Below are 17,169 nucleotides of genomic sequence, written 5' to 3'. Positions count from 1 at the left end.
GCTGAAAGCAGAGAATACCAGAAAGATGTTTACCTGTGTTTTATTGACTATGCAAAGGCATTCGACTGTGTGGATCATAACAAATTATGAATAATATTACGAAGAATGGGAATTCCAGAACACTTAATTGTGCTCATGAGGAACCTGTACATAGTCCAAGAGACAGCTGTTTGAACAGAACAAGGGGATACTGCGTGGTTTAAAGTCAAGAAACATGTATCCTTTCACCATACTCATTCAATCTGTATGCTGAGCAAAAATCTGAGAAGCTGGACTGTATGAAGAAGAACGTGGCATCAGAATTGAAGGAAGACTCATTAACAACCTGTGATAGCAGATGATAGCAACCTTGCTTGCTGAAAGCAAGAGGACTTGAAGCACTGGTGAAGATCAAAGAATACAGCCCTCAGTATAGATTACGCTTCAACATAAAGAAAACAAAAATCCTCACAACTGGACCAAGAAGCAACATCATGATAAATGGAGAAAATATTGAAGTTGTCAAGGATTTCATTTTACTTGGATCCACAATCTATGGCCATGGAAGCAGCCATCAAGAAATCAAACGACATATTACAATCGGCAAATCTGCTGCAAAAGACCTCTTTCAAGTGTTAAAAAGCAAAGATGTCACTTTGAGAACTAATGTGCATCTGACCCAAGCCATGGTATTTTCAATCGCCTCATACACCAGACAGTGAATGAGGAAGACTGAAGAAGAATTGATGCCTTTGAATTATGGTGTTGGCGAAGAATATTGAATAGACCATGGACTTCCAGAAGAATGAACAAATCTGTCTTGGAAGAAGTACAAAAAGAATGCTCCTTTGAAGGAAGTGAGGATGGCGAGCCTTCGTCTCATGTACGTTGGACGTGTTGTCAGGAGGGACCAGACCCTGGAGAAGGACATCATGCTTGGTAAAGTAGAGGGTCAGCGAAAGAGAGGAAGACCCTCAATGAGATGGACTGACACAGTGGCTGCAAGAATGAGCTCAAGCATAGCAGTGATTGTGAGGATGGCGCTGGACTGGGCAGTATCTCATTCTGTTGTACATGGGGTCGCTATCAGTCATAACTGACTCGAGGGCATCTAACAACAACATCATGTAAGGGAAAGGAGAGGAAAGAACTGAAATAAGTTTTGTCATAGAGTCTTAAAGCCAGAAGAGGTTTAAGAGATTCGTTTCCTCTTTGTCTTCCTATCACACAGCCTAGCACATAGTAGCCAAGAATGGCAAATAGTCTTCATCTCCTTTACCATCTCTGATTGACTGGTGGGAGCTGAAGGAGAAGAGTATTAAGAAAGTCAAGGTCAATGGGAAGAGTACTGTAACCAGCTAGATGTATCTTTTAAGAGGGTGAGATAAAAGTGTCAGCCTATTGGTCATATGCCTGCCATTCCTCTAGTAAATGTTTGAATGAATAAAAGGATATAATATTAATAATAAAGATTTAGTTGGCATTATCAAAATCTCTAGTCTAGGGGACCTTTGAACTAAAGTTATTGTACTATTTTCTTATGACTTTAAAAAATATTTATTTTTTGAGTAGTTATTATGTTTACATAATTACAATTCAATAGTTAGGAAAGGGTAAACAGTAAAAAATCTCCTGTCTTGCACCTCCTTCTCCCATATTTCCTCCTAACCAGTGTTAATTTAAGAGATTTTTAAAATAATCTAGGCTCTAACTCATATCTTTATAGAAATTAATTATATCTTGTTTGAAGAAGCTAAACAGTCAGTTTTCAAGAGCAGATTGGTAATATAAACAACATTAAATTTAAATAGCTTGCCTCTAGTCACATAACAAAAGCATTATCTTCATGAGTTAGGTCAAATCTGTATCTTCAGTAACTAGATGAAATTATATTGCCAATATCTCTTTGTTTTTTAATAACATTTTATTGAGTTTTTAATGAAAGTTTACACAGTAAGTTAGGTTCTCATTTGACAATTCCCACCAAATTGTTCAGTAACATTAGTTACATTTATCACAGTCTGTGAACATTCTCTCTCTCTTTTTTAACAGTTTCTATATGTACAATGTAGTGACATTGATTACATTCTTCCAGTTGAGCAACCATTTTCACCCTCCTTTTCTGAGTTGTTCCTCTCTCATTAACATAAACTCACTGCCCCCTAAGGTTCCTATCTAATCTTTCGAGTTGTTGTAGTCACTTTGATCCCATATAGATAGTTCTTAAAAGAGCATAATGCTTAGGAAGAATGAAGAAAACCAAAGTCACAAGGGAAAGATTAGTCCAAAGGACTAATGGACCACAACTACCACAGCCTCCACCAGACTGAGTGCAGCACAACTAGATGATGCCTGGCAACGACTGCTGACTGCCCTGACAATGGTCACAATAGAGGGTCCCAGACAGAGGTGGAGAAAAAGGCAGAACAAAATTCTAACTCACAAAAAAAAGACCAGACTTACTGGTCTGATGGAAACTGGAGAAACCCCGACGGTACGGTCCCCAGAAACCTTTTTAATTCAGTACTGAAGTCAATCCTGAGATTCACCCTTCAGCCAAAGATTAGACAGGTCCATAAAACAAAACAAGACTAAACAGGTGCACCAGCCCAGGGGCAAGGATGAGAAGGCAGGAGGAGACAGGAAAGCTGGTAATGGGGAACCCAAGGTTGAGAAGAGGAGAGTGTTGACACGTCATGGGGTTGGCAACCAATGTCACAGAACAATACGTGCATTAATTGTTTTATGAGAAACTAATATGCTCTGTAAACCTTCACCTAAAGCACAATTTAAAAAAAAGCACAGAACGTTCAAGGCCAATCTTTTTTAACTAGTTAAGCTAAACTATTGTTTGGTTTTAAGAAGATTTCAGGGGATATTTTTGGTTAAAGGTTTAAAGATTATCTCAGGGCAATACTTTCAGGGGTTCCTCCACCCTCCATGGATCCAGGAAGTCTGGAGTTCATGAGAATTTGAGTTCTGTTCTGCATTTTCCCCCTTTTCAACAGGATTTTTTCTACGGAATCTTTGATCAAAATGTTCAGTAATGGTAGCCCGGCACCATCTAATTCTTCTGTTCTCATGGCAAAGGAGGCAGTTGTTCATGGAGGCAATTAGCCACACATTCCATATCCTCTTCCTATTCCTGACTCCCCTTCTTCCTCTGTTACTCCAGGTGAATAGAGGCCAATTGTTGTGCCTAATGGCCACTTGCAAGCTTTTAAGACCTCAGGCACTACGCAACACACTAAGAGATAGAACAGAAGCACTAACCATATTATTAGGGCAATTAACCGGGAAGTCCCATGAGACCATGACCTTAAATCTTCAAACCAAGGAACCAAATCCCATGAGGTGTTTGGTTGTACATAAACAGCCTCAGCAACTACTCTTTTTTTTTCTTGGTCATTGTTGTAAATATATCTATCACACAACTTTTGCCAATTCAACTTTTTACAGGCATACAACTTATTGACAGCAATTAAAATAATCAATTCTGCAACCCTACCCTTAATCAGTGCAATTTTTCCATCATCACCAACCCTCCTTTTCCCCCTCCCCCCAACCCTGGTATATTGTGAATATCTCTTAATTTCTATAATTCTGTTATATCCAAGGTAAAGGGGGGGAGGTGGAGAGCAAATATCTATTTGTGTATGAAAGGACTTTGTAACTAAAAGCCCTGTACAGGTATTATCAAAATTACATATTAAACTTGTATTTAAGGTCACTATAGGGTTGCTATAGGTCGGAATCGACTCTATGGCAGCAGGTCTTTTTTTTTTGATATAGTTATACCATAACTTTCGCGATGAAATTTGCATTTAAAGCATTTAATAAAGTGATAATCAGAAATGTCTTTATTTTCAGTTTCAGGGAATGCTTATTAAATTCCTATTTATTTTATAATTTGAGACCATAATTAGGCAAATGTTTAGTTCAAGCTTTAAGTTCTTAAGAATCTACCATGCTATAATAAACATTGACTTGCTATTCCCTAGAAATGATCCAAACTTTTTGTGATTATTATTATTTTGTGACAGCATGCAAGACGACAGCCTAGAGGCTTCTACTTCCATATCTCAGCTTCTAAGGGAGAGCTATTTAGCTGAAACCAGACATCAGGGAAACAATGAGAGGAGTCGCGCAGAACCTTCCTCCAACCCTTTTCATTTTGGCGGCCCTTCTGGAGCTGCTGAAGGAGAAGGAGGCCAAGATGACCTTCCAGATCTTTCTGCCTTTCTGAGCCAAGAAGAATTAGATGAAAGTGTCAACCTGGCAAGACTGGCCATCAATCATGACCCTTTGGAGAAAGCAGATGAATCTCAAGCTCGAAAACGTCTTTCTTCAGATCAAATGAAACACTCACCCCAATCAAGTTTTGACCCTAACTTCTGCCAGGATAACTCTCAAAGTTCTACCAGCTGTAAAGAGAGCCCACAGGAAGCAAAAAGGCCACAATATAGTTCTGAAACTCAGTCCAAAAAGGTGTTCTTAAATAAGGCTGCTGATTTCATCGAAGAGCTGTCCTCCCTTTTCAAAGCCCATAGCTCCAAAAGGATTAGACCTCGTGCCTGCAAAAACCACAAGAGCAAATTGGAATCTCAAAACAAAGCAATGCAGGAAAGCAGCTCCAGTTTCTCAGATCTGTCAGAAAGACGAGAAAGATCTTCTGTTCCCATCCCCATCCCTGCGGATACCAGAGATAATGAACTGAATCACGCTCTTGAACAGCAAGAAGCCAAGAGACGTGAAGCTGAGCAGGCTGCCAATGACGCAGCTGGTGGAGACATTACCCCAGGGTCTTCACCTTCATCTTTGTACTATGAAGAACCTCTGGGGCAACCTCCTCGGTTCACTCAAAAGTTACGGAGCAGAGAAGTTCCAGAAGGAACCCGAGTACAGTTGGATTGTATAGTGGTAGGAATTCCACCACCTCAAGTAAGGTAAAAATGTCCCATTCATAATGTTTGGTAATTGCTTTCCATCTACCATGATCCTCCTTAGTATTGTCTTTTGAGTATGTGGTTTCAAAAATTATATACTACCTTTGAGAAAAGCAGTTGATGTGGTCTAAAGCAGTACTTTCCAGAAATAAAGTACTAGCCATAGATTTTTGAAAAGTTTTCTAGTTGTTATTAGTTGCCGTCAAGTTGATTCCAATTCTTGCGTATCCCATGTGTTACAGAGTAGAACTGATCCACAGGGTTTTCAAGGCTGTGACCTTTCAGAAGCAGATTTCCAAGCCTTTCTTCTAAGGCTCCTCTGGATGGGTTTGAACCCACAGCCTTTCGGTTAGTAGTGCAGCGCCAAATCATTTGTGCCTCCCAGGGACTAATAGCCGTATTAAAAAATAAAAAAAAAAAGAATTAGGTGAGATTAATTTTAATAATATATTTTATTTAACAATATAACCAAGTATCATCATTTCAACATGTAGACAATGTAAAAATTATTAATAAGATATTTTACATTCTTTTCGTCCTAGTACCTAAGTCTTCGAAATCCAGTGTGAATTCTACATTTACAACACATCTCAATTTGGATGCTAAATTTTTCTTGGAAATACTCAATTTGTATTTGTATTTCACAAAATTTATAGTTGAAAAAGTAGATAACAATCCCAAATTGCTCCAAATATACTAAAAAGTTTTGCAACAACTGAATTGAGTATCAGTTTCAAAATTTAAATGTAATTAAAATTTCAGTTCCTCAGTTGCACTAGCCACATTTCAAGTGCCCGAGAACCACATGTGGCTGTGGCTACTGTCTTGGACAGTGCAGACCCACAGACTTTAGCTTAAAAGAAGAAAGCATTTATGATCTGTACTCAGTGAATACCTGTGGTATTGTTTGGATTTGAAAGAAAGCCACATAATGGAATAAAATCTGATAGAATAAAGATAGACTAAGACTGTAGATAAGGTCAATTTAAAGACTCATTTTACAAGTATTGCATTTATTATAAACTTTTTTATATCAGTTTATGGACACTGTTCTTCGTAATGCCCAAATATTTCCCTAATTTAACTGAAAGATGGAGAGTTTATTTATCTTTTGTGTGGCTACCATGATCAACTTTTCCGGGAAGCTAATAAAGATTAAGCTTCAGGGCTCTTCAGTTTCATAGACCACTTCCAAGGCCCCATGCCTAATTTTGTGTTCTCATTTTCTTTTTTTTTATTTATTGTGCTTTAGGTGAAACTTTACAGAGCAAGTTAGTTTCACATTCGAAAATTTATACACAAATTTTTTTGTAACATTGGTTGCAATCCCCGCAATGTGTCAACACTCTCTCCTTCCACACCCTAATTCCCCGTTTCCATCTGTCCATTTTTTCTGTCCCTTCCTGACTTCATTTTATTTTCTTAAAAGGCCTTTCCACATTGTATGAGCTCCCCCTCAGGCCCCACAAAACCTGGATCCAGCCTTAGCCTGCAGGGTGACATTCACTACTTTTAATGCCATAATGTCCCAGGGTGCTGCAAATGGTTAACGCCCTCAGCTGCTGACTGAAAGGTTGGAGGCTTGAGTCCACCCAGAGGCTCCTTGGAAGAAAGGCCTGGCAATCTACTCCCAAAAAACCAGCCATTGAGAATTCCTGTGGAGCCTAGTTCTACCCTGACACACACGGGACCTCCATGAGCTGGAGTCGACTTGACTGGTTATTGGTTAATACTGCAATACCATGTGAATAATATGGTTGATGTATATAACTTTTGCAGAGAATTACTGGTGTTTAGAGTCCTGCAAGAGTTACTTTGCTTCTTTATTTAACATTTATTCTAAGTATATAAGTAGGGCCTCGTCTTTTTCTTACATAACGTTCATATTATAGGACAGTAATAATATTTGTATTAATAATGGTATTTTTATTTTATATATATGAATTAATTTATCTATATGAATTAATTTAATTTATATATATGAATTATATATCTATATATGTATAAAAATTCAGGGGATTCTGGTCTGAAGACATTTCCATATACTGAATTTTGCTTTTCAAAAGCAACATAAGGCAGTATTAAATATTATCTCTACAATGGCATATACATTTTACTATCATTTCATCCAAGTGACCTCTTGACAGCAGGGGTTCTATTGTTTTTGACTTTTTATCCTGAGTACCAAGCACAGCTTCTGGTCCATAATAGTCTCTCAGAAATGTCGAATGAACTAATGAACAGGAAAATACGAAATTCAACTCAGATTTAAATCAGGAGTGAGACAGTTGGCCTAATATAGGGCAAAGGAGTGGAACTGAAGAATACAGTGTCTGCCTTTCTACTCTAAACCTGCCTGATGACATTCCCTAGGACTCTAATGAGTAACACTGGGGAGATGTTATCACAGCACCACAATGGCTACTACTCAGTCTAAGTAAGTGACTAAGCACTCAAGTTACGGTACACACACAATGCACTTAGATTAGTCCTATCTAGCCCACTAGTTTCTGGACGTAAAAGATAAATTGGACCCCTCTCCCCCATAAAAAAAAAAAAAAAAAAAAAAACAGATCCTTCAGGAATTCATCCTGCCCATTTCTTGACCATGACAATTTCAGATTTAAAAAAAAAAAAAAATTCAGTGTAGCACTGGGAAAAATCAACCAGGAAAAATTATAAAGTGCCCATTCCCTGAAAAACAAAGTAATTTGGTGGTCACTCAAAGACAATTTAGTCAACCAATTAAAATCTTACAAATTTAAAAGTGAAGAAGTGAATGCAGTTGCCTTATAGCAATGCTAATTCTACCTGCGAAGAATTCCTTTGTGGATAGAATTCATGCTTGTATTCCCACCATTGGTTTAGTGCCAGGAAAGTAGTAAGTATTCACTAAAAATTTTCTGAATGAATTAGGATTTAATTTCATGATTATAATTACATTAAGAAAAAATTGTCCCTAAAGAAATAAGAACCATGACACAAATAGACATATACACACTGATGTTCATTGCAGCATTATTCACAATAGCAAAAAGATGGAAACAACCTAAGTGCCCATCAATGAATGAATGGGTAAACAAACCGTGGTACTTACACAGAAAGGAATACTATGCAACAATAAAGAATAACAACGAATCTGTGAAACATAACATGGATGAATTTGGAGGACATTATGCTGAGTGAAATCAGTCAATCACAAAAGAACAAATATTGTATGAGATCACTATTATAAAAAAACAAATTAAAAAAAAAAAGGTTTACGCACAGGAAAAAAAAATTATTTGATTGTTACCAGGGATGGAAAGGGGATAGAGGGAAAATTGCTAACGAGATAGAAGACACATGTTAATATTGGTGAAGGAAAAGGCAATACACAATATGGGGAAAGTCATAACAATATGACCGAGGCAAAGGAAGACAATGAGAGGAACACAAGAATAAAGGGCAACTACAGTAATTACTGTAACAGATAATACTGCAACAATAGTATTAACAAATGATAATTTGCGAATGAATATATAGGTAGATAGGTATGCTAAAGAGGTGTGGGAGGGTGTAAGGAGCACACTCATCTGCAGATATAGGTTTGGTTGTGGATATTTCTACATACATAATTGTAGGTGCTGCATGTATATTAATATAGATAATAGAGTACACAAGGGGCACAGCCATGAAAACTTCTTAGACATAACCAAATACCTTGTGGGACAAAGTTCCTAGGCTTAAAGGCAAAGGGTCATAGACTCGGGGGACATCTACATCAATTGGCACAACATAGTTCATAAAGACAATGTTCTACATCCTACTTTGGTGTGTAGCATCTGGGGTCTTAAAAGCCTGCAAATGACAATCTAAGATACAACTATTGGTCTGTTCCCATTCGGAGCAAAGGAGAGTGAAGAAAACCAAAGACTCAAGGAAGCAATTAGTCCAAAAGACTAATGGACCACATGAACCACAGCCTACCTGACCTCAAGACCAGAAGAACTAGAGGGTGCCCGGCTACCACTATTGACTGCTCTGACTGGGATCGCAACAGAGGGTCCTGGATGGAGTAGGAGAAAAATGTAGAACAAAAAATCAAATTCACACACACACACAAAAAAAATGACCAGACTTACTGGTCTAACAGAGACAGGAGGAACCCCAGAGACTATGGCCCTAAAGACACCCTTCTGACCTGGAACTGAAGCCATTCCCGGAGACCACCTTTCAGCCAAACGATAGACAGGCCCATAAAATAAACAATAACACCTGAGAGGAACATGTTCCTTAGAGCAATCAGTTATACGAGATCAAAAGGACAACATTTGCCCAAAAGCAAAGATGAGAAGGCAGGAAGAGGTAGAAAATCTGAACGAAAGGAAATAGGGAACCCAGGGCGGAAATGGGGAAACTTCTGACACATTGTGGGGAAAGGAACCAATGTCATGGAACACTTTATGTACAAATTATCTAATGGAAAACTAATTTGCTCTGTAAACTTTCACCTAAATTACAATAAAAACTTTTTAAAAAGAAAAAATTAGAATTATCCAGATGGCCTATTAAACCAGTTGCCATTGAGTCAATTCTGGCTCATAGCAACTCCATCCATGTGTCAGAGTAGAACTGTGCTCCAAAGGGTTTTCAATGGCTGATTTTTTGGAAATAGATCGTCAGGTCTTTCTTCTGAGGTGCCTCTGGGTCGACTCGAACCTCCAACATTTTCATTAGCAGCGAGCACATTAACCATTTGCACCACCTGGGCACTCTTGGGTAGAATATTAGTTGTCATTATTTTTCTTAAGCACAGAATTTATATAATTCTAATCAGAGAGCAAATATTTAGCTTTCACTATATGCTTAACACTGTAATATGTGCACTGACAGAGAAAATGTAAATATGTGTCCCTGCCCGCAAAGAGCTTGAAATCCAGTTAAAGAAATTGTCCTAATTTTTATAGTGGAAACCATAAGTACTATCAGGCTTCAGAGAAGTGGTAGAGGACTAAAACAGCCAAAGAAGGCTGTAGAGAGTTAGAGAGATTTTATCTGAACCTTGAAAAGTGAGAAGGGTTCAAGTAGAAATTCGTTCATTCAATAAATATCCATTTGGTTACTAAAGTGACTCTACTAGGTACTAAGAGCACACACACACAAAAAAAGAATAGGCCATTGACCTCAAATACCTCACAATCTAGTAGAACAACCAGACAGACATGTAAACATTGTAATACTGTGTAGTAAGGGCTATAACAGAAATATGTATAGTATACAATGGTGGCTCAGAGAAAAATGTGAGCTACATTGCCTGGAGGGCAGGATAAAGTAAGAGTTAACACAGGAGGTGACACTTTAATATGAGGAGACCAAAGGTGGAAGGCAAAAGCAAGTGCAAAGGCCCAGGGGCAAGTATGTTCAGGGAAAGGCAAGTACTTGTTTATGTCAAGAATATGGAGTATCAGGTGAGGAAAGATGAGAGATAAGATTAAAGAGGTAGGTGGAAGGGATGAGTCCTCCCAGGCTAAGGCCAACTCATCTTGTTTATATAAAGGCACAGCCACTGGCATTGCAATAATGTTTTTATATGACAGGGAGGAGACAGAGCTAACTGGAAAGGAGACTGGAGACAGATGATTTTGAGGAGCCTTGAAAGCAAAGCAGAACATTTAGACTCAGTTTCAAAACAAACTGGAAACCATTTAAAGTTGATTATGAAAGTGTAGCAGCCCTGGTGGCGCAGTGGTTAAGAGCCAGGCTGCTAACCAAAAGGTCAGCAGTTTGAATCCACCAGCTGCTCCTTGAAAACCCTATGGGGCAGTTCTCCTCTGTCCTATAGGGTTGCTATGAGTCGGAATCAGCTGATGGCAACAGGTTTGGTTTGGATTTATCGAAGTGTAACAAGATTAAAGGGACCATTTAAGGACAGTTAGTCTGCAAGAATGGGTTAGACCAGACAAAAATGGAGCCTTGAGGCCACTTAGGAAGCTGTGGAAGTTATCCCCGGCGTCGGGTGCTCTGGTTGGACTAGAGTGGGGACAGTAGGAATGAGAAGAAAAGATGTCAGTGTGAGATATTTAGAAAAAAGAAATCAAGCTGAACTTGGTGGCTGACTAGATAGGAAGGATGAGTAAAAACAGTCCTCCATGAGTTTCACGTTGAGTACTTGAGAGAAAGATGGAGTCACTGGGAAAGCCTGAGAGGAGGTCGATGAGGATTTGGGATATATGTGTCGAGTCTGAGGGGACCGAGGGATCATATCCAATAGGCAGTTGGAAATGTAGGACTGAAGGTCAAATGAAAGGGGAGCAGAACTGAAATCATTCCAAAGTGTCACCTGGATGCTGAAAGGTCTGATGCAATACCTCTGTAATTTTGTTGTTGTCGTTGTGCTTCAGGTGAAAGTTTACAGAGCAAATTAGTTTCTCAATAAACAATACATAAATTGTTTTGTGACATTGGTTGCCAACCCTGCAATGTATCGACAGTCTCCCCTTCTCCACCGCGGATTCCCTGTTTACATTCATCCAGTTTTCCTGTCCCTTCCTGCCTTCTTGCCTTTGTGGAACCAACTTCTAACTGATAGACTGGAGTAGTGTCTTCCAATCTTTTTTAGCAGTAACTCCCCTCTATTACCCCCTGTGGAGCCCTGGTGGCGCAGTGGTTAAGAGCTCGGCTGCTAACCAAAAGGTCGACAGTTTGAATTCACCAGCTGCTCCTTGGAAACCTTACGGGCGGTTCTACTCTGTCTTATCAGAGTCGCTATGAGTTGGAATCGACTTGACAGCAGCAGGTTTGGTTTGGTTTTATTCCCCGCCCCGCCCCTGGCAAAAAAACAAAACAAAACAAAACACCCTTACATGTTACCCAATATGTGCATACGTGTGTGCTGTGTGGTGTGTGTGTGTTTAAATATAAAATTAATGCTGTTGGGACTAAAGAGGGGTGGGGTGGAGAGAGACTGAAACAGAGCCTATCTGCTCTGAAACTTCTGAGGCCCCTCCACAGGACCTGGGACTCTGCAGAGCACAGATCCTAATCCAGAAGAGTCCTTTAAAAATGCGTTAAAAAATAATAATAATAATTAGAAGTTTTGGTTTGCTGTATAGGAACACTACAGTCAATAAGACTAGTATCAATGTGTGATATTTAGAAAAAAAATAGTATCTTTTTTGTTATTTTAGCAAGAAAACATAGTAAGTATAGTGGGCAACTGAAGTCTTACCTTGTACCTATGTGCTCCAATATTTTACCTGTGTTCCTGTAACCCTAGTTTAGCAAGTTGAAATATTTTTGTGTATATATTGTTGACATCAAAGTTAATTGGGTAGAATTTGTTTTATAACAAATTTGGGATCCTATATCACTGAAACAAGCGTTTTTGAAGGCTTATTAGTACTGCACGTAACTTCATTGAAGGAGTCGTCTTAGGAAATGAAATACATTCGTGCATTACCCACAGATGAAAGAGTCTGGAGGAATTCACAGCAAATGGCCATAATCCCTTTTTATATCCTGACTCCAAATTCTTTTCCCAGGAATGTACAGCTGGGTCACACTGGATATGTTTGCTTGTACACAACCTTCTGAAGTAGCACACATAATTTGCCTCTTAAAGATGTCAACGCCTCCTATGGCTGTAAAGTTTTGCTATTGCTACTTCTAGGCACGGTTAAGCGCTCGACTACTAGCTGAAAGGTTGGTGGTTCGAACCCACCCAGAGGCACCTCAGAAGACAGCCCTGGGGATCGGCTTCCAAAAGATCACAGCCTTGAAAACCCTGTGGAGCAGTTCTCTGCACACATGGGATCACCACGAGTCAAAACCAACTCGACAGCAACTAACAACACCAGTGTGCTGAGGAAAATAATATAGTTACAAAGAAATCTAAAATTATATAGGGGGTTTCATATTACATTATTTAGGGTTTCTTCCACCTTTTGGAAAAATCTGGACACCTTTCTTTCATTCATTCATCCAACAAATATTAAGTGCCTGCTGCGTACCATATAGGTTGCTATAAATAAAAAATCAACTCAACGGCACACAACAAACAAAAAGGGTGGAGTGGAGTTCTACTCTGCACACACGGGGTTGCCATGAGTCGGAATCGACTCCACAGCAGCTGGTTTGTTGGTTTTTTTGTTTGTTTTTTTTTTTTTTGGTATATGCCATGTATTATTATAAGCACTTAGCTTAAAGCAGTGAACAAGACAGACAAATTGCCTGTCTTCATAGAGCTTAGAGACTAGTAAGGGACACAGACAATAAACAAAAATTCCACAAATGATTATATAATTACAATTGTGATCAGTGCTATAAAAGAGGGCACATATAGTAAAGGTACCAAACCTTGCGAGTAAGTTTGGAAGATTTTCCTGAAATGTGATATTTAAGCTGAGACATAAAGGATGGAGTAGGAGTTAGCCAGGCAAATGGGAGTATGGGGAAAATTGTTCTGTTGTCTGGTTAGCTTCCAACTCATGGCAACGCCGTCGTGCACAATGCAACAAATGCTGCCTGGTCCTGCACCATCCCCATGATTGGTTGCAGATCAAACCATTGTGGTCTGTAGGATTTTCATTGGCTGGTTTTCAGAAGTAGATCACCAGACTTTTCTTCCTAGTTGATCTTAGTCTGGAAGCTCCGCTAAAACCTGTTCAGCATCATAACCACACACAAGCCTCTACTGAGAGACAGGTAGTGGCTGTGCATGAGGAGCACTGGTTGGGACAATAGCAAGTTTAAAGCCCCTGTGGCAGCAAGGCAATTGCTGAGTTTAGGAATTGAGGGAACTGATGCCACTAGAACATAAAGAATAAGGAGGAAATGATTTCAAGTGAGTCCAGAGAGGAAGCAGAGGCTAGACTGGGAGAACAGCCTACTCGAAGTAGGTCCCTGGACCAACAGTGTCAGCAAAACCTAGGACCTTGATGGACTTGCAAATTTGCTGGCCTTATCTTGGACTTACTGAATTGGGATGTCTGGTGGTGAGGCCCAGCAATCTGTGTTTAACAAGCTGCTGTTTGTTTCTGTGCTAAACACTTTTTCAGTTTCTTCCGAGGAGCCCTCCTCTCACTCCACAGGGCCTCCCACTGCCCTTGTTCCTTGGCCCAAGTGTTGCAATCTCCTGCTAACATTTTAACACTTGCTGCTCAGACCTCACTGCCTGGCCGACTTTCTGTTGGAGTCACCTCACCCTGGCAGGTATTCCTCTGAGATGGTGTCTCTTTGGAGATGACAAACCAGGCTAATTTCTGTGGTTTGTCACAGAAAACCACAGTCCCCTTGGCCCGTGGGAAAACCCCCAAGTTCACCTTTGCAGACTCTGGAAATGCGGCCTACTCACACTAAGGTTTTTTCTTCTTGTTCTTCCTTCATGGGTAACACTAAACACCCTTTCACCTTTGAAGTTTTTAAGTCAAAATTTAAGTATAGGCTTCTAAACTCCCCACAGACTCCAGTGGATAAGGTCAAGCTCCCCAAAGGGTTCAGGAGAAGTCCCTTTCACTTGCCTACAAACCTTACTACCAACCTTCTCTAATCAATCTCTCAGTCTCCTTATACCCACTGCCAAAGTGGACCAAGCATCACCAGACTGAATCTTCTGAATTTTTTCTTTTCTTTCAAAACTCCTGCATGTATTTTAATTTTAGAATTTGAATAAGACCTTAGGATGCACAGTAAATTAAATAATTAGATACAATTGTTAAAAACTAGTGGTGCATTCAGATATTTTATGCTGTGGATATAGAACTTCTAGATAACTGGGAAGTTTTTTTTCATTTTTAATCTTTGTGATTGCCGTGGAAAATGCAAGCATAGTGAAAAGTCCTTGATAAGATCATTTTTAGAGTCAGTCTTGATGACTCTTCTAATGAATGAACATTTGCAAAACAGTTCTTTGATACATAGGAATTAAGGCAAACTAACAATATTCTTCTTTGAAAGTGTATTTATTTTCTTTATTATTAGTTTTTCTGATTATAACCTAGTGTTTATATTATTCTGTGGAAAATGGTGAAAATACCAAAAAAAAAAAAAAGAGAGAGAGAGATTGGTGATTACAATTATCTATTATTTGATCATATTCCTTATCTCAATTCTACCTTTTTGATGATTTCGTCTTATGGTTTTACCCATGAATTAAAAAAAAAAATTTATTGTGGTAAAATATATATAACAGAAAGCTTGCCATTTTAACCATTTTTAAGTGTACAATTAAGTGACATTAATTACCTTTACCATGTTTTCTGAATTGTTTTGTAAAGTACATTTTGAATAGATACTAAAGAATATTTATGTGTATGATATGGCCGCCAACAATGGGCTCAAGCATAACAATGATTGTGACATTGGCCCAGGACCAGGCAGTGTTTCGTCCTGTTGTACCTGGGTCAGTATGAGCCAAAACTGACTCGATGGCACCTAACAACAACAGAAACAATGTAATAAATAGCACAAATATCCATGTGCTCATTATGTTTGAAGTCATTATGTTTGATCCTGTCACTTCCTCTCCCCTCAGAGCTAATCACTATCCAAAATCTTGTGTTTTCTCTTTTACTTTTTCCTTCATGGTTTTGAAACTTGCTTATGTCCTGTCTTAGTCATCTAGTGCTGCTACAACAGAAATACCACAAGTGGATGGTTTTAATGAAGAGAAGTTTATTTCCTCATAGTCAAAGTAGGCTAAAAGTCCAAATTCAGGGCGTGAGCTCCAGGGGAAGTCTTTCTCTCTCTGTCGGCCTTCTCATCAGTGTTCCCCTGGACTAGGAGCTTCTCAGCGCCGGGACCCCGGTCCAAAGGACACGCTGTGCTCCCAGCACTGCTTTCTTGATGGTATGAGGTCCCCCTGTCTCTCTGCCCACTTCTGTCTTTTGTATCTCAAGGCATTGCCTCAGGATACAATCCAATCTTGTAGACTGAGTCCTGCCTTACTAACACAACTGCCGCCCATCCTCCCTCATTAACATCATAGAGGCAGGATTTACAACATATAGGAAAACCACACAATACCAGGAATCATGACCCGGCCAAATTGATACACACATTTTTTGGGAGACATAATTCAAACCATGACATGTCCCTCCCTAAACAATATTGGTACAGAGAAGTGTTTATAGGTGAATAACACAAAATACTGAATTTGTATGAAAATAACCTGAAGTGGGGAGCAGTGAGGACTATAAAAGTAACAAAGTAGCCATTTATTGATAATTTGTGAAAACTGAGTGATGTGTGCATGGGGGTTCGTTATACTAGTCTCACTGCTTTATGTTAGAAAGTTCCCATAATAAACAAGTTTTTAGAAAGTAATACTGGTAAGTTTTACATGTTTAAAATTTTTATATTAATGAAATGATAATGTACATATACTTCTGCTGCTTGAATTTTTTCCCTAAAAAGTATATCCATGTTGTTGCATGTAACTCTTAATTCACTCATTTTCATTACTATGTAGTATTTCACTGTATGACCAGACTGTTATATTATGGACATACATTTGGGTTGCTTCCAGATTTTTTTCCTAATACAAACGATGTTATTATGAACATTCTAATATGTTCTCCTGGTGCACAGTTTTCCTGATACACGGGTGTGTCAGGGAATGAAATTGCTGGCAGAGTATGTACAATTTCAACTATATAATACCAAATTGTTTTCTGAAGGAATTGTTTCAATTTACATTTCCATCAACATTGTATAAGAGTTCTGGTAGTTCTCTGTCATTGCCCTATGTTGATATTATCAGACTTTTTCATTTTTGCCAATTTGATGGGTATTAAGTGTTATCTCATTGTGGTTTTACTTTTCATTTCCCTCATTACTAATGACGTTGAGGATTTTTTCATACGTTTCTTGACCATTTTCTATGAAGGACCTGTTTCTATAAAAGACATTTTCTGTGAAGGGCCTGTTTTATATCTTTTGCTCATTTTTCTACTGGTTTGTTTGGTTTTTTTCTTATTGATTTGTGAGATGGTAAAAAATATTCTGGATAATAATCATATGCCAGATGTGTTATGAAAATATCCTCTCCCTTGATTTGTCTTTTTATTTCTCTGTGGTGTCTTTTGATGATTAGATATTCTTAATTTTAGCGTGAAATGTATTAATTTTTCCTTATGGTTTGTGTTTTTATAGTTTGTGTTTACTTTAAGAAATTCTCCCTAGACTCAAAGTCATAAAGATAGTCTCGTATGTTGTCTTCTGGAAGTTTCACAATTTTTTTTCTTTCACATTTAAGTTTTAATCC

At 38.6% G+C, this 17,169-nt stretch overlaps 1 protein-coding gene across 1 annotated transcript in view; it reads left to right on the top strand.

The window, feature by feature from the left end:
- Window positions 1-17,169, top strand: part of MYPN (myopalladin) — a 114,589-nt gene that overhangs the window by 12,695 nt on the left and 84,725 nt on the right. Inside the window, exon 3 of the mRNA XM_004386403.1 lies at window positions 4,023-4,925. Coding sequence (XP_004386460.1) covers window positions 4,024-4,925 — 902 coding nt within the window. The 5' untranslated portion in view covers window position 4,023. The remainder of the gene's footprint in view (window positions 1-4,022; window positions 4,926-17,169) is intronic.

The sequence above is a fragment of the Trichechus manatus genome, unplaced genomic scaffold (assembly GCF_000243295.1).
Source record: "Trichechus manatus latirostris isolate Lorelei unplaced genomic scaffold, TriManLat1.0 scaffold00163, whole genome shotgun sequence".
In the NCBI taxonomy this organism is placed as follows: domain Eukaryota; kingdom Metazoa; phylum Chordata; class Mammalia; order Sirenia; family Trichechidae; genus Trichechus; species Trichechus manatus.
This window is presented reverse-complemented; position numbering and strand designations above follow the sequence as displayed.